The following is an 18723-nucleotide window of genomic DNA, read 5'->3' on the forward strand; positions in this document are numbered from 1 at the left end:
GTGGGTAATAAAAAAACAACTAAAGAGTACAGCACCAATCTGAAAAGTATTTTAAAAGAAAGTATACAGTGCTCTGCGTGCTTGCTACGTCCGGAGCCCGTGGAGTAGGCATTTCCGGCCATTCACATGCCTAGTTGGTCCTCAGTTGTTGCATTCTCTGCGTTATCCAGCACAAAGGACGACTGTGCCGCTAGGATGAAGCTCATGAGATTTTTTATGAGATTGAGTCATGAAACTGTAACCACTGAACTGAAGAATGGAACACAGGCCCATGGAATAATCACAGGTGTAGATGTCAGCATGAATACGCATCTTAAAGCTGTGAAGATGACCCTGAAGAACAGAGAACCAGTGCAGCTGGAAATACTGAGTAGTCAAGGAAATAACATTTGCTATTTTATTCTACCAGACAGTTTACCTCTGGATACACTGCTGTGGATGTTGAACCCAAGGTGAAATCTAAGAAAAGGGAAGCTGTTGCAGGAAGAGACCAAGGCCGGGGTAGAGGAAGAGGGGGTCCCAGGCGATAATGCCTCTCAAGATTACTGATTCAGAGTGATGAGTGATTCGGGATTTCTTTTGTACAGGCTTTGTTTGTTTATGTCACTTTTTAATAAACATAAATGTTGGGCAGAATTGTCTATTGACTGCATCACATTAAGGTTTTAGTAGTTTCATATTCATGAAATTGCCCCTGTGAGACCTAAGCATTTCTTAGACAGTTCCCTTCTTAGATGATCAGACTTTAATTTTTTAAATGCAGTTTTTCTATTATGAATATATATACAGAAAGAGAGCAACCACGTACCTTTTTACTTCACATGCTCTGAGTATGTATTTTGTTACTTTATTCTTGACTCCTGCCTGTGGAACCTACCTATAGGTGAAATCATAAATTCTTTTTGGTACTGTAGAAACTCAAGTCATTAGGCTGGCACCGCAGCTCACTTGGCTAATCCTCCACCTGTGGCGCCAGCACCCTGGATTCTAGTCCTGGTTGGGGTGCCGGATTCTGTCCTGGTTGCTCCTCTTCCAGTCCAGCTCTCTGCTGTGGCCCTGGAAGGCAGTGGAGGATGGCCCAAGTGCATGGGCCCTGCACCTGCATTGGAGACCAGGAGGCGGCACCTGGCTCCTGGCTTCGGATCGGTGCAGTGCGCCAGCCATAGCAGCCATTTGGGTGTGAACCAACAGAAGGAAGACCTTTCTCTCTGTTGCTCGCTCTCTCTCTCTCTGACTAACTCTGCCTGTCAAATAAAAAAAAAGAAAAAAGAAACTCAAGTCATTATAGAATAGGGGCTAACATTCATTCCGCTTTTCTGAGTTTCACTCTTTGGAGACTTGGGTACCTGGTAAAAGGTGGTAGTCATCTTTGAATCAGAAGTCATTGATTGTGTTGTCATTGTTAATGGTTTTTGTTTCTTTAGTTTTCTAGAAGGTTCTGAATAGAACATAGTTTTATGTGCCTCTGAGTTGAAACTGCAGCTAATATTCAGTAGGTTATCAGTTATGAGCAATGTTGAAACCTGTTGATGTGGAGGCACCTAAGTGGCTCCCCTTTCCAGCACTTTTTCAAGGAGTCCTTAAAAACAGAAGGGAAAAAAATCTTTATTTGACAGTAAAATGATTTTTTTCCTATTATTAAGGATTTAATTGGTTAAAGAAAAATGCTTCTTGGTGTATATAATTCCTTGTAAAGCTTACTACCATTTGTTTATATGTTAAGGAAAAAAAAAAACCTTACTTTGAGGCCAATGGGGAGCCTAAATCTATATTTCTGCTTAATATGCCTATGGATTTTTGTTTATTTTGTAAACAAGAAGGAGATTTTCTGCAAAGCTGTTATCTGAAAGTTCAGGCCTTAGGGGAAGGTTATATACAGTTAAGTGATAGCAAGGAGATGGTGTGTGTGTGTGTTTTAAAGTTACCATAAATCTTGTCATAAATATTTAAAGGTATCCACTCTCATCAAGTAAATTTAAATATTTCTTGATTATTCCACAATTGACTGTCTATTCTCTTGTTCATAAGTCATAAAAGTTAATCCATAGTGTTTACCTATTTTATTACAAATCAGCCAGTTTGAATACAAGTTCTTTGATCCAAAAAAGAATGTATAAAATTCATAATTAAGACAACTTTATATGAATATTCGTGTTGAACTGGCATGGACAAAATACAACCAGTATGTAATTTTCCTCTGCATCTTTTGTAAATTAAGAAGTGGAGGGAATAAATATCTGGATCTCAAAAAAAGAAAGTATAAGCATTAAAGCAAATAAAGGAAATGATAAAACAAAGAGTGTGGTTAACCAAAAATTAACATTGTGCCTGTGACCCAGAAAGGAGAATTGTATTCTGAGACTAAGAGATAAATTAATTTGAGGACTCTATTGAAATAATGGAAAGGTGCTGATATGGAAATATCCTATGGGCTTTTCTACAAGGAGAATCAACAAAATTCCCTCTTTTCCTTGTAGTATGTGGCTAGATGTTTTCAAAACAAGATTATCATATAATACATTACAGTTCTTGACAGAGAGCAATATTGCAATTTTGAATCAAATGTGTGGCCAAAGATTTGGCACCAAATATGACAGTTCTGATCTATTAGTATGTCTTAAGAATTAAGGTATAATTTTAACAATAGTTTCAGAATCATAGAGTTCTATTGTATTTGTTCTAAAACCTAATATAGCAAACTTTTTATAGCATTTTTAAGTATTTAAAATGGCTATTACAATTAAGGCTTAGATTGGCTCTGCCACTATCAATATATACAACACAACAAATACTTTGGGTCATGTACTTTTTCACTGAAAAGTATTTTAATAATATTTAAAATCCCTTTCTCCACCACCATCATGTCTTAGTGTAGTCAAATCTACCAGTATAGTTACAGAGAATCAGAATAAGCAGAAGATGCCTAGACACACACATACTGTTATGGGACACTTGTTTTTTACTTACTGAAAGGGCCTACCTAATATTTAGAACTTTATTAAAATTCATATTTCTTTAAGTAGTCATTAAAAAATCTCTAGATTATTTGTAAAGATAATTTCAAAAGCTGCCACTCATTCACTCAGCACAGAGAAGAGTGGAGAACACAGCAGGTTCTGAAAAAATATCTGATGAACAGAATGGAATTTTGATGAAACAAGTTTTCCAAATTCCCTTATTACTGGGAGAATTTGCAGAATGGATAAAACTGATGAAAAATGAAGAATTAAAGAGAGGGAGAAGGGCCTCCTTTGATCTGAATACAGACAAAATAGACCCATGAATGCAAACTGAAGTCCTTTTCACAGAAGGGAAAAGGGAAACAAGCAAAAGCATAAAAGTAGGATACATTTACTTCACTATTTGTGCAGCTTTTTATTTTAAGAAATTTAAAATCTATATAAAGGTTGAAAGAATACAATGAACACTAACATAACCTCCCCCTAAATTCACAACTGTTACCCTATGACATGTCTGCTTTCTCTCTTTTTGTCTACATATAGACTTTCTTTCGGATGAACCACTTAAGAGTAATTTGTACTTCCACCCTAGATATTTTACATTCCTGTGTATCTACTCAATATAAGGATCAAGGGCGAATCTCCTAATATATGGATTTTTTGATAAATTTATCTAATTCCCAGAATCCCAGATAAGGTACTTTCAGCAATGTCTGAAGGTCTGTTTCACAATGGCCTTCACAATAAAAATGTGCCCTACAGCTTTTGAATATTCACTGGCTCATTTTTGAGGAACTGGGCTCATTTATTTTATAGTCTGAAATTAATTAAATTAGGTAACATACTATTCAAGTGAATTATCACAAATACTTAAAACAGTCATACACAAATCTGGCTCCTTTGTAATTGGAATAAATAATATCTGGGGTCTTCTGGAAATTATGATTCCCCAAAATTGTGATATATAATCAGAAATGCGAGTTTTAAATCTTGTGATTTCATGAGGGTTATCTATCCTTGGATGATGATACTGCTTCATACTTGTTACCTGAAGTAAAGTGAGTAGTGGAAAATAATCTTACTCAACAGTGGCAGTAAATCAATCATTTTGAGGAAAACATGAATAATTTACTCAGTATAAATAATTACTCGTTTTGTTTAAGCTAGCAATACAGCACACAAGCAGCCTGAACAACTGTTATAACTTGATACTCTAGAATGAATTTCTTCATTATTCCTTCAGTGGGAACTAAAAGGGCAACAATAACAAGCACTTACTGTGCTAGGCCCTATTTTAAGGACTCTATACATTTATTTCATTTACCCCATACAACAATGCTGTGAAGTAGATACTATCATTAAGTTCATTTCACAGATGAGGAAGCAGATGGTAAGTGACTAGTCCACACGTCCATGCAGTCAGTAAATGGTGGAGCACGGATTCACATCCAGGCTATCTGATTCCAGAGTCTGCACTCAGCTATTTTATTACAGAGCCTCTAGTGTTTTATTATATTATACTAAAGGGAAAAGCTAAGTGCTTAAACAGTAATGATAATAAATAAAAATGATAACAAATAAATTTTTAAAAATTATTTTTATCTGAATAAATTTTGAGCAGAAAAAAATTCTAAAGTTAATTTATAGATAATAATTAGCAACCAAAGTTATTAATAAATGATTCACAAACGTTTTGTTACTGGTCAAACAAAAAGTGAACTTAATCAATACTTTTTCCATAGTTGGTAAAATTATCCATGAGTACTGCAATATAACAGGAGCTCTCATCATGGTTCTTTGTTCAAAACAAAGTAGCTATTGAGGGGCTGGCATTATGGTGCAGTGTGTTAAGCCACTGCTTGAGATGTTAGCATCCCACATCAATGCTGGTTGAAGTCCTGGCTGCTCCACTTCTAATCCAGCTCTCTGCTAATGCACCTAGCAAATTCTGGAAGATGGCCTGAATGCTTGGGTCCCTATCACCCGCATTAAGAGACCCAGATGGAGTTTCAGGCTCATAGGTTTGGATTGGCCCAGCCTCGGTTTTTGTGGCCATTTGGGGGTACACATAGAAGATCTCTTGTCTCTCCCTCTCTGTATAACTCTGCCTTTCAAATCATAAACAAGTAAATCTTAACAAAAAATAAGAAGTAAAAACAAAGCATGTGATAGCATTGTGGTGTAGTGGGTAAAGCCACTGCCTGCAATGCAACAATCTCAGATGGGTACCAGTTCATGGCCCAGCTGTTCCACTTCTGATCCAGCTCTCTGCTAATGGCCTGGGAAAAGCAGTGGAAGATGGCCCTAATGCTTGGGCCCATGAACCTAAGTGGGAGAGCCTGGATTAAGTTCCTGGCTTCAGCCTGGTTCAGCTCTAACCATTGCGGCCAACTAGGGTAGAGATCCAGCAAATAGAAGATTGATCTCTCTCTCTCTCTCTCTCTGTAACCCTGACTTTCAAATAAATAAATACATACATAAAATCTTAACAGCAAAAAGAAAGTGGCTATTAAAATGAAAAATTGGAAAATATAGGCTTTTGATTTTTATTCCAATGATGGAGAGAAGCACTGATCATTATATACACATAAACATGTGTGTAAGGTATACATATGCATATATGTTCACTTTACAAAAAGGGGTGGGCATTTTGGGTCAGCATTTAAGATGCTTCTTGGAATCTCAACATTGTATATCAAAGTGTGTGGATTAGAGTACCAGCTCTGCTCTCCATTTCACCTCCTGTGAATGCAGATGCTGAGAGGTACCAGATGATGGCTCAAGTGGTTGAGTCCATGCTACCCAAATTGGAGACCTGGACTGAATTCCCAGCTCCTGGTTTGGGCTGGCCCATCCCCAGCTGTTGCTGGCATTTGGGAAATAAATCAGTGGTGGGAGATCACTCTGCTTGTCTGTCTTTCCATCTTTCTGTTTCTCTGTCTCTCAAATAAAATAAAAAATTAAAAATAAAAAAATTAAGAGGTTGACATATTATTAAAAATAAGTATTATGTAATTATTTAAAAAGCAGAGAAAATACTTAATTGAAAATTTAGGAAAAGCATCATTAACCAACGATTACTCACATACCTCATCTGGAAAAAGATGTAGCCGTTGCATCATTGTTCTTCTGTGAAGGTTTTTGGGCAGCATGCCATAAATAGCCAATTTTACAATCTGAAAAACAGGTATATCTAGGATTCAATAAGTAAATCGTGACTTGGCATAAAAAGAAAGCAAACATGATTAGAGAGATGGTGATGGAAACAGGTGGGCAAGATTCAACATGAATACATGAAAGAAATAGACTAAGTAAAAATGTGGAAGCAACAGAAAAAGAAGTTTTATTACTTTGTGCATAACTTTTTTTAAGTTCTAATGGCTTAATTTATTGTTTATTTAGAAAAATAACAAAAGAAAGAAATGAAAAATAACCTGTGTGTGCCAGTTTTAGATAGAATAATAAGAAATTCTCTAAGCATATATAAGAACCTGGGTTGGTGCTGTGGCATAGTGCGTGTAGCCACCCTACAGAACTGTCATCCTATGTGGATGCTGATTCAAGTCCCATCTGCTCCATTTTTGATCCAGCTCCTGCTAAGGGCCTGGGAAAGTAGTGGAAAATGTCCCAAGTGTTTGGGTCCCTGCACCCATATGGTAGAAGGGGAAGAAGCTCCTGGCTTCTGGCTTTGGATTGGCCCAGCTCCCAGCATTCCCGGGAGTGAACCAGCGCATGGAAGATCTCTCTCCTCTCTCTCTTCTCTTTCTCTCTAACTGTGCCTTTCAAATAAATAAATAAATAAGTATTAAAAACAAAAAACCTGTGACTCAAATAATCTATCACATACTGCTTAGAGCAGAATCGAAGGGACTTAATCGTTTCCTGCAGATGGGAGATCAGCCGTTTTTTAGTTCATAAACCTATGAGAAGCAAGTTTACAATAATGGTAATGACAAATATTAATTGAAAATTTATAGTATAGTTGGCCAGCGCCCCTAATCCTCTGCCTGCGGCACTGGCACTCTGGGTTCTAGTCCTGGCTGGGGTGCTGGTTCTGTCCAGGTTGCTCTTCTTCCAGTACAGCTCTCTGCTGTGGCCCGGGAAGGCAGTGGAGGATGGCCCAAGTGCATGGGCCCTGCACCGGCATGGGAGACCAGGAGGAAGCACCTGGCTCCTGGCTTCGGATTGTCGCAGTGCACCGGCCATAGCAGCCATTTGTGGGGTGAACCAACAGAAGGAAGACCTTTCTCCCTGTCTCTCTCTTTCTAACTCTGCCTGTCAAAAAAAAAAAAAAAAAAAAAAAGGAAATTTATAGTATAGTGATCAGTAGATTTTTTAAAAAATCTTATCATGCTGTGAAGTAGGTTATAAATAGCTCTGATGGATAAGAAAACACACTTAGTGAATTAAAAGGAATTTCCCAATTTTATATGTCTAATAAATGGTGGTGCTGGAATTCAAACCAAGGAGTCTTACTCCCAGAACAGACCTATAGCACATGCTGGTATATGTTTGTTCACAGAAAAGACACAGTGAGCTCTGCATAAAAATACAGATAGAAATTTTGAAAGGTTAAATTGACTTTTATCACCTGCACTCATATTTCACGGGTGTAATTTTCACTAAAATAACAAGTTATTACATGAGCATTTCCTATTCCTTTTCTTCTCCCATCAAATCAGACTACAAAGTCTCACAAAGCTAATGGCTTACAGTATCTAGTTTCCATCTATTTCCTGTCCTAGTGCTGTTAAGACTTTATATTCTGGAGACTTTACATACTTGCCAGTGCAGACGTAAAATATTTCCACTATGGCAGAAATTTCTAGTGGACAGCACTGACTTAGATATCAGCATTTAAATTTTTTAACGTCTTCAAAGCTGTTAAGTAGTATCTGACATACCAAACCATTTATCATTTGTAAATAAGCCATTTGTAAATAAGCCATTACATCCTCTGATTATCATCTTAGTTGCATGGAGCTGCATTACAAGAGGGTTTCCTATCCTTTTTATTCTTCCATCAAATCAGACTATGACATCTACACACTAAAGTTATGTGAGTGAAGCAGGGTCACATGAGATTCGGTTTTCACAATTTAAAAAAATTCAATTGCATTTACTTAAATTACCACATTGGTACTTTAAAAATTTTCTCTATCAGAAAATGCAAACACTGCACTCAAGTTATGGAAAACTAGAAAATGTGAAAAATAGAGAGGAAAATAGACAGATATACAAATGAATGTAAAGAAAAAAAAGTGAAACGACATGCACATGTAAATAATCCTAGCAGTACAGAGTCCAGTGTAAATTTTTAGAAATTCAGAAAAGTGGAAAACATAGATATTGTTCAAAAATTTAAACACTTTCCTCATGTATGCCAGTATTGTGGTATAGCAGGTAAAGCTGATGCCTGCAAAGCCGGCATCCCATAAAGGAACTGGTTCACGTCTTGGCTGTTCCACTTCCAATCCAACTCCCTGCTAATCTCAAGAGAAAAGCAGTAGAAGATGGCTCAAGTGTTAGGGCCCCTACCACCCATGTGGGACACCTGGATGAAGCCTCTGGCTCTTGGCTTCAGCCTGCTCCAGCTCCAGCCATTGTGGCTACCTGGGGAGTGAACCAACAAATGGAAGACCTTTCTTCTATCTCTCTTTCCCTGTAACTCTGATTTTCAAATAAATAAGTAAATATTTTTAAAAAATCTGTAACCCAAGACATGTATATTTGTTTCATACAAAATAACTATTTCAACTAAAGGAAAGACAAAACCTAAGAGAAGAATTATGTTGGAAGAGAACAATAAGGGCAAAGAATCTCTTAAAGAATCTACAGGGATAAGGATAAGACAGGGATAAAGGACATAAGGAAAGGCTGGAAGCAATTTATTTGAAATCAGAATCTAAGTAACTATAAAAGTTTTTTGAAATATTCAATAAATATCACCTATTTATTAAATATATGCATTTTACAAATACTATTTTGATACTGTACTAATAATCAGAAATTTTCATTATGAAACAAATTCTCCTACAATTCAAGAACACACAAAGAACCTCCTTAGCAAGTTACATCCAATGGTAGAGACCTACTGCTCCAGAAAAAGTGTTTGAATGCAAATAAAATAACTTACTTCTTACTTAAAAAGATACTCATCCTCAAAATACAAGGTCAAAATTAAGTCTTAAAAAATTAAGATCTTGGGGCTGGCGCAGTGACGTTACAAGTAAAGCCACTTCTGCAGTGCCGGTTCAAGTCCTAGGCACTCTACTTCCTATCCAGCTCTCTGCTATGGCCTGGGAAAGCAAAATAAGATGGCCCAAGTCTTTGGGCCCTGCACCCGCCTGGGAAGACCCAGAGGAAGCTCCTGGCTCCTGGCTTTGGGTTGGTGCAGCTACAGCCATTGCAGCAAATTGGGGAGTGAACCAGCTGATGGAAGAACTCTCTCTTTGCCTCTCCTTCTCTCTCTGTGTAACTCTGACTTTCAAATAAATAAATCTTTAAAAAAAATTAAGATCTTTTAATGAGGTGATAATTCATATGGACTTAACTGCAATATTTTCTAAGACTTTATGAAACATTTTGTAATGCATTTCAATCTTTGATCATAAAACATAATCTGAAACTTGTGTAAAGGGTTTCCAATGACAAAGCCTTACTGAAAAAAAGGTGGACTACACTGCCTCCTAGTGTACAGTTGAAATATATCTGAATAAAACAAAATAATGCTTAGAAAACATTTAAAACAAAATGTTTTAACAGTTATGGTATATATCAACAGTAGCCATTATAACTTTTATAACATTATATGCAAACTATATTAATAGTCAAAATAGAATATCTGGAATGCAATAATCTAAAAACATATTAGTTATGAAACAGAACATTAAATACTTCCTAAGAAACAATCTCTAAGCATATTTTTTGAAAAACAGGCAGGAATTATATAAAATAAATAGAAATTTATTTATTTAAAATAAACCATCTGTATTTTTATGCAGAGCTCACTGTGTCTTTTCTGTGAACAAACATATACCAGCATGTGCTATAGGTCTGTTCTGGGAGTAAGACTCCTTGGTTTGAATTCCAGCACCACCACTTATTAGACATATAAAATTGGGAAATTCCTTTTAATTCACTAAGTGTGTTTTCTTATCCATCAGAGCTATTTATAACCTACTTCACAGCATGATAAGATTTTTAAAAAAAATGTACTGACCATTATACTATAAATTTTTCTTTTTTTTGACAGGCAGAGTTAGACAGTGAGAGTTAGTTAGACATCTAAATGGTAGATCAGTTCTTAATATAGCAAAATATCCCTCTCCTCTTTACTAAAAAAAAAAAAAAGAAAGGAAACTTAAGTACTATATTGAACAATGTTTACATACTGAAAATACATTTTTTTTTTTTTGACAGGCAGAGTGGACAGTGAGAGAGAGAGACAGAGAGAAAGGTCTTCCTTTTGCTGTTGGTTCACCCCCCAATGGCCGCAGTGGCCAGCGCATCATGCTGATCCGCAGCCAGGAGCCAGGTGCTTCTCCTGGTCTCCCATGTGGGTGCAGGGCCCAAGCACTTGGGCCATCCTCCACTGCCTTCCCGGGCCACAGCAGAGAGCTGGCCTGGAAGAGGAGCAACCGGGACAGAATCCAGTGCTCCAACAGGGACTAGAACCCGGTGTGTCGGCGCCACAGGCGGAGGATTAGCCTATTGAGCCGTGGTGCCAGCTGAAAATACATATTTTGAACATATTTTTACTTTAGTGAAATACGACATATTTGCTCATTTATGAATGTATTTATGTGAAAAAACTAAAACAATCCTCAATGATGAAAATGCTATCTATTCCCTGAGTATCAGTCAAAGTCTAGGTTTGTCAAGAGTTGAGTAAGGAAACATTAATTGTGAAACAGCAAGAAAAGAGGGTGTTTAGTCTGGTGGTTAAATTGCTCACTAGGACACCCTCATTCCATATGGGAGTGCCTTCGTTTGAGTCCTGGCTGGGCTCCTGACACCCAGATTCTTGCTACCCTGTACTCTGGGTCTCAGCAGGTGATGGCTCAAGTAATTGGATCTCTGCCACTCCTCTGGGAGTCCTGGATCACATTCTGGCTAGTGGCTTTGATCTAGCTTACCCTGGCCACCATGTATTCGGGAAGTGAACCACTGGAAAGGGGTTCTGTCTAGTTCTCTCGTTCTAAACAAACAAACAGCGGACTTTTTTTTTTTTTTAGCAGTACTGGAGACTAACAATATGGATCAGAATTTCAGTATATAACCCAAATGAGTAAGTAAATAAAGCCTCAAAAAAGGGAAAGAAGATTGTAATTGAAATTAGGAACTCAATAAAAATCAGATTAACCAGACAGAGAACTGGAACACAGATATAAAAGAATTACTTAGGATGCAGCACAGAGAAGGAAGCCATGAACAACCGAGAAGCAATGAATCATGCACAATGAAATGAGACTTCAGGAAATATAATCAGATTTCCAAAGGGAAAGAACAAAGAGGGAATAAAGAGAAGCAATATCAGAAGATATAAAATTTAATAAATTTCCAGAACTGAATACACCAATCCACAAACAAAATAAAGACTCTAAAAGAAACATATGAAAATGAAAGCCAAAGAAAAGATCTTAAAAGTATTCAGAAAGAAGTCACAACACAAATAATTAAACTAATATCCAACTTACATATACCAATAAGAGAATCTAAAATCTATTTGAATAAATTTCAAAAGGTGGAGAAAAAAATTTATTATCTGAAACTGTATACAGAGTAAAACTATCTTTTCAAGAATGAAAGCAGAAATACAGAAGGTAGTTTTAGATAAAAAGGTGAGTTAAGTATTAAGAGACTATTACTATGGCAGTAACAGTAGGAAGCACTACAAGGAGAAGGAAACCGAACCCAGAAGGCAGACTGAACTATAAGAAAGGACTGTCATCAAAGAAAATCATAAAAAATCATGGGGCTGGCATTGTGGTGCAGCAGGTAATGCTGCCGCCTGCAAAGCTGGCGTCCAGTACGGGCTATGGTTCTAGTCCAGCTGTTCTACTTCCAATCCAGCTCCCTGCTAATGGCCTGAGAAAAGCAGCAGAGGATGGGCATGGCCCCCTGTCAGCATGGAAGACCTGGAAGAAGCTCCTGGCTCCTGGCTTTGGCTTGGTGTAGCCCTGGTCATTAGGGCCACCTTGAGGGTGAACCACTGGATGGAAGACCTCTGTTTCACCCTTCTCCTTCTGTAACTCTGAATTTCAAATAAATAATACAAATCTTAAAATCATAAAAAATAACAGGACACAGCATTAAAAAGAATGTCTCACTGAAAAAAAATTAAAAAAAATCTTGAACAGAGAAAGCATATAGTTTAGGAGAAAGGGTGAGTACTAAACATCCTCTAAGAATCTTGATTTGCATTGAAGGAAGTTAAAGATATTAACTTCAGCCCTCCAACAAACTAGTTTAATCAATTCAAAGGAGGGCAGAAAACAGGAGGTGAAAGAAAATAAATCTATATATTGCTTACAATAATACAGGACTACCTGAGGATTTAACAATGGCAAATGATATACCAGGCTAACACTACTCAAAAGGTAGGTGGCAGACACAGTAATATCAGAAAAAAATAGACCTCAGAGTATAAAAAGCTTTACTGGAGACATAGGGCCAATACATACTGACCCTGGTCCACTCTTTAGGAAGGTATAACCCCAAACCTAAAACTTATACAAAACTTTCAAAATACTCAGAGCAAAAATTGACAGACCTATAAGCTCATACTTTTAATTCTATTTTTCCAAGAACTTTCTCAAGAACCCTTATACAAATCTCTCTCTCTACAAGACATTTTCACTAAATTCATCATATTTTAGGAAATTATGTAGGTATCAAGAAATTAAAAAGACCAGAATTCTTCTAAATGTGAATTACAATAGTCAATAAAGATAAAACTGAATAATGAAAATAATACTTATCAAAGTTTACATAATATAGCTTAGATGAAGCATTTGTAACCTTGAATACTAGCTACATTAGAAAAGAGGGGAGATTAAAAAAAATAACTGAATCAATCTTTCCTTGGATGATAAATAAAAAAATACAGACTTACTGCCACTGGATCCTTCTGGTGAAGTTCAGCAGCTGTTACTTGTCTAAATCCACCTGGGTAACTGTTAAAAGGAGCAAGACATTAGAACTGTATTATTTTTAAAAAAGTTAATTTATTTACTTACTTAAAAGACACAAAGGGGGAGAGACAGACATAGAGCGATTTTCCATTCACTGGTTCACTTTCCAAATGCTTGGACCAGCTGGGGCGGGGCCAGACTGAAGCCAGAAGCCAGAAACTTCACACAAGTCTTCATGTGGGTAGCAGAAACTCAACACCTGAGCTACCATTTGATGCTTCTGTGGATGCAGTAGAAGGAAGCTGGATTGGAAGCAAAGGTAGAACTCATTCCCACTTTGATATGGGCTGCATGTGTCCCAAGCTGCAACTTAACCTGCTATGCCACAATACCCACTGAGTACTATCTTCTTAAACTGATTATTCTTTTGTAATAAGAAAACCATATTAATAACTTATACTCTTTTTCAAAACTATGCTGCTTATTAATGACTTAAAAATTATACATGGGGCCAACATTGTGGCACAGTGGGTTAAGTTGTCGCTTGACGACATCGGCATCTCATAATGGAGCACCAGTTTGAGTTTTAGCTTCTCTGCTTCTGATCCAGTTCCCTGGTACTGTCTGGGAAGGTGTCTGGGAAGGCAGCATTAAATGGCTCAAGTACTTGGGCCCCGCCACTCACACAGGAGATTCAGATGTAGTTTTAGGCTCCAGCCATGCAAGCCCTGGCTGCTGCAGCCATTTAGGGAGTAAACCAACAGATGGAAGATTCTTTCTCTCTCCCTCCTTCTCTTTCTGTCAAATAAACAAAGAAACAAATAAATCTTTTTTTAAAAAAACAGATTTAAAAAATATCACATAGTAACCTATTATTTGAAATGCCATTCTCTTAAGTAGTCAATGATAATGCCTTCATAAAAAGTTTTATACCTTTACAAATTCTTAGCATAACTATTTTTAGATATGAATTTTCATTCGTTCAGACATACGTTTATAATAGGATAGCATATCAATGCCTGGCCTGTGGGGAGCAATCTGGACTGGACTGAGTTACTGGAATTAAGACTTATTCTATGCATCTGCTCTCCCACAATATGGCGCTGGGAGAGAAGTAAACAGCTTCCGCACAGCTGCCTCCAGTTCAGCTAATAAACTGTAGGACTTGCTCCTGATTGGAGGAGAGCAGCGTACTCGGCGTGTGGGCAGCCGAGTTAGGATTGGCGGAGGAGGACTATAAAGGAGGAGAGAGACGGCATGCACCAGGAACATCTAAGGGGAACATCTAGCTGAAGGAACACCTGTGCAGCCCCCGGGAAGAGCCGGCCGGCGGTGTGCCGCTCCCCTGCGGAAGTGGGGAATGTGGCCAGGGGGAACTGCCCTTCCACGGAGGTGGAAGGGATAGTAGCCAACTCGGGAAGAACCAGCAGCAAACCCGGGGAGGGCCGAGCAGACGAAAGAACAGCGCAGGGTCCTGTGTCGTTCCTCCACGAAGAGGGGGAGCGACACTGGCCAGATTAGACAAACTGTATAAACTAGGGATGAGGTCTGGAGAACATAGTTGCAGATCACTTGTTCTCAAGTCAAGTTCACACTATAAAGAGATAATGATCCTGTTTTCTCTTAACAGTTGTTAGCAGGTCATTAAGGTATACAATGACCCTAAGTAATAAAATATTTTTCTGAGTTCAAATCCAACATTATATATAAAATGGATAAACTGGAAATTTAAAAAAAGTTAGTGGATGGGCACTTGGTGAAGTGGTTAAGACGCTGCTTGGGATGCCCATATCTCATATAGGAGTGCATGGGTCTGAGTCTGGCCTTGTGAGTCCAGTTTCCTGCTGATGTGTACCCTGGGAGGCAGAGTCAAGTACTTCAGTCCCTGCCACCCATGTGGGAGACCTGGACTGAAACCAGTCTCCTGGTTTCACCCTGGCCCAGTTCCTGATGTTGTGAGCACTTGGAAGTGAACCAGAAGGTAACACAACTCTTTTTTTTTTGTCTGTCTCTGTCTCTCTGTGCTTTTCAAATAAATATTTTATTTCTTTTTTCAAAAATTTTATTTAAGCTATACAAGTTTCATGTATTTCATATACACAGATTTGGGAACATAGTGACACTTTCTCCACTTCCCTCCCTCCCAACCATGTTCCATCTCTTCGTCCTCCTGCCTTACATTTTTAAAAAAATGGTATAGTATTGAAGACACTTTAATAACTCAAATACTCCAAATCCAGCTCTGGAATCTTGACTTTCTCAGTGACTCCTGGTACTAACAGGGAAGTTGTTTTACCCATCCATCATCCATGTATGGTTTTAACTTAGAGTTAAAAAAAAAAAGTCAAACTCTGCCACATCTACCTCACACAATTTCTGAGCAAAATTAGAAAGTGTGCATGAAAGGGCTTATGATATTGAAAACAGAAACAGTACACAGAAGGAGGTTTTATTATCCTGAATAGATGAACAAAATTTTAAATGATTTTTTGGAAAGGGTGAAATAATATTGGAAAGCTACTGGATTCTGCAAGAAAAATGTAAGGTTATCTAACTGTGATTCTTCTCATAAATTCTTTCCACAGAGTTTTAAAACATTTTAAAGATGATTAAAGTACCAGATTTTAATAATAAAACTTAAGGAACCAAATTTAGAAGTTTGCTGAGAAAGATGGGTAACCATCAAACTGATACTCTTTTGTTTAATGGAATTTCAGTTTTAGAAAAATAAATTTCTGTCAAGTCTTCTATTCCTGTACTGTTTCTCTGTATGGAAAAAAAAAAACTATTATGCTACAGGTTGTTTTTCTATTTTTAACATTGAGATGGCAAATTCTAAAGTATAATACCACTTACGCTATATTTGAGAGGTTTGGACTATTCTGAAGGATTTGGAAAACTAATGTAAAATTCTAAGAAAGGAAATAACTTGAGTAATACAATATTCAGTTGATTTTTTACTAGTGAAGAAATGACTGCATTTCCTTGTCCAGTATGAAATAACTGGATGTCGTAAGAGAAAATTTGTTTTAAATGCTAGCTGAGAATTTAAATTATTAAATTAATGCAATAAACACTGAACTGACTGTGTACTACGCTGGGTTTTTGGAATGTACAGATAAATATGACAGAATCTTGTCCTCAAGAAAAATGACTAAATACTGTTGATACAGCCAGAAGTAAGCTGCACCTTCAATTAATGCTAGCATATTTTAAGTGAATAAACAGTTGGATGTAAAAGTTTAAGGTGCATGTATGTCCCACTCACCCAACTCCTAAAAAATGAGAAGTGAATGTTTTCGAAATATGTGGACCAAAAAGGAGTTTATGAGATTGGAAGACAGAAACAAACACAAAGCAAAAAAGCAAATTTAATCATAAAAATTAAAGAGGGTAAAGGACATTATGAAGAAAATTCATTAAAAGTAAAATATGAAGTAGTGGATCAATATTCTTGATAATGTTTACAGAAAGTGATAAGGAAAGCACAGAGATCTCATTATTATGCAAATACAAGCAATCAGATGCTCATCAAAGCAGAACTGCTCTGTTAAACTATTGTATTAATGTGAAAAATAATAGGAAAAATAATGCAAAACATTTTCACAATTATGTTGTGTCCTAGGATGACATTCTAATATGTTTAAGCAACAATAAACTGATATTTGAAAATGCCTATTAAAAGACCTACAAGTGATCATTTTTTTGATTCTGAAATTCATTTTTTCATGAGATTTTCATTTCAAAAAATAGAGCAATGATTAATTATGATAAATTATATTATACAGTACTACATAGTGACCAAAAGTAAAACTTACAAAAGGCTTCTCTAAAAGTTTTATATTAAAGAAAATAAATAAATAAATAAAAAAGGCCAGCGCTGTGGCTCACTTGGCTAATCCTCTGCCTGTGGCACCGGCACCCAGGGTTCTAGTCCCGGTTGGGGTGCCGGGTACTAGTTCCAGTTGCTCCTCTTCCAGTACAGCTCTCTGCTGTGGCCTGGGAAGGCAGTGGAGGATGGCCCAAGTGCGTGGGTCCCTGCACCCGCATGGGAGACCAGGAGGAAGCACCTGGCTCCTGGCTTCGGATCGGCGCAGTGCTGGCCGTGGCAGCTATTGGGGAGTGAACCAACGGAAGGAAGACCTTTCTCTCTGTCTCTCTCTTACTGTCTATTTAACTCTCTCTCTGTCTCTCTCACTGTCTAACTCTGCCTGTCAAAAAAAAAAAAAAAAGAATTTTATATTAAATGAAAAAGGATATGAACTTTTATATTTAAATGTGAAGCCATGAGATCAGAGATGAACTTTATTTCCTTCTTTACACTTTCCTGTTTCTTCTAATATTAGCATGCATTAAAATTTTCATAATTTTCAAAGTTAATTTTTTTAAAGATTTATTTATTTATTTGAAAGGCAGAGCTACAGAGAGGCAGAGGCAGAGAGAGAGAGAGAGAGAGAAAGGTTTTCCATCCACTCCCCAGATGGCCACAAGGGCCAGAGCTGCGCCAATCTGAAGCCGGGAGCCAGAAGCTTCCTCCGGGTATCCCATGTGGGTGCAGGAACCCAAGGACATGGCCATCTTCTGTTTTCCCAGGCCATAGCACAGAGCTGCATTGGAACTGGAGCAGCCAGGACTCAAACCAGTGCCCATATGGGATGCCAGCATTGCAGGTGGAGGCTTTACCAGCTATGCCACAGCACTGGACCCCAAAGATAAATTTTGATAAATAATTGTAATGCAGTGTTATGAGCCTAATAAAGTCATATATCCAAGGTCTAAGTGGAAAGCCAGCAGAAATAGAAAAAACAGAAAATAGTTACCGCAATACTTGATGAGAACATGCGTATTATTATCATTATTATATAGCATCAGTAAAATCAACATTTTCAAAATACCAACTTTTAACTTTTTTTTAATAAACAGTAACACTCATAGTATTCTTACAGTAATATATTATAACTTCCATTTTCCTTGACAAAGGTATTTTTCTCTTACCCAGTATGTGAGGAGTATACTTTTTGTTCCCATTTGTTTCCAGAAAATGCAATGTGTCTTGTGTTCATTATGACAACATGATCCCCACAGTCACCTAAATTGAAAAAAAAAGATTTTATATGAAAAAAAAATCGTAAGAAATAAATGTCCTTATTTATAAAACTTATCAAAGTTCATAAAATATACTAAAAAATAAAAAGGAAGTTACAGTACAACATTAAAAAAACTTTGAATAGACTTCTCTCTCTCTTTTTTTTTATATAACTTTATATAAATATAGAAAGAACTGGCTGGCCATTTGGAAAATCTCAACCCTATAAAGTGAAATTTAATAAAGATTCCAACAACAATACACTTCAAAAGGGAGATTCCTTTATTCCTATTACTCTTCCCATTAGTAATTATACTTTACATAAAATCATTTATTTAAGTATGTTTAAATTTCTGATACAAATTTTCCCTTAAAAAGAGTCAAAAAAATGAAAACAATATGCATATAGATGTAACAAAAAGTAGGTTTGATTAACTAAGTAAATTGAAAACAAATATGATACATTATAATTGATTATTCTTTTCATATTTAGAGAACAATAGAGCACTATGACCTTAGGCTTAACTATTGCCTCAAGGCC

The 18723-nt window shown here is 37.0% G+C and overlaps 1 protein-coding gene and 1 pseudogene across 1 annotated transcript in view; one reads left to right on the plus strand and one right to left on the minus strand.

Annotated features, from left to right (window-relative positions):
* MRPL13 (mitochondrial ribosomal protein L13) overlaps nt 1-18723 on the minus strand; it is a 39684-nt gene that overhangs the window by 12256 nt on the left and 8705 nt on the right. Inside the window, exons 3-5 of the mRNA XM_002710754.5 lie at nt 18092-18185; nt 13078-13138; nt 6050-6136 (exon numbers count right to left, since the gene is read on the minus strand). Coding sequence (XP_002710800.1) covers nt 6050-6136; nt 13078-13138; nt 18092-18185 — 242 coding nt within the window. The remainder of the gene's footprint in view (nt 1-6049; nt 6137-13077; nt 13139-18091; nt 18186-18723) is intronic.
* LOC103348120 (small nuclear ribonucleoprotein Sm D1 pseudogene) lies at nt 196-636 on the plus strand (annotated as a pseudogene).

Source organism: Oryctolagus cuniculus, chromosome 6 (genome assembly GCF_964237555.1).
Source record: "Oryctolagus cuniculus chromosome 6, mOryCun1.1, whole genome shotgun sequence".
In the NCBI taxonomy this organism is placed as follows: Eukaryota; Metazoa; Chordata; class Mammalia; order Lagomorpha; family Leporidae; genus Oryctolagus; species Oryctolagus cuniculus.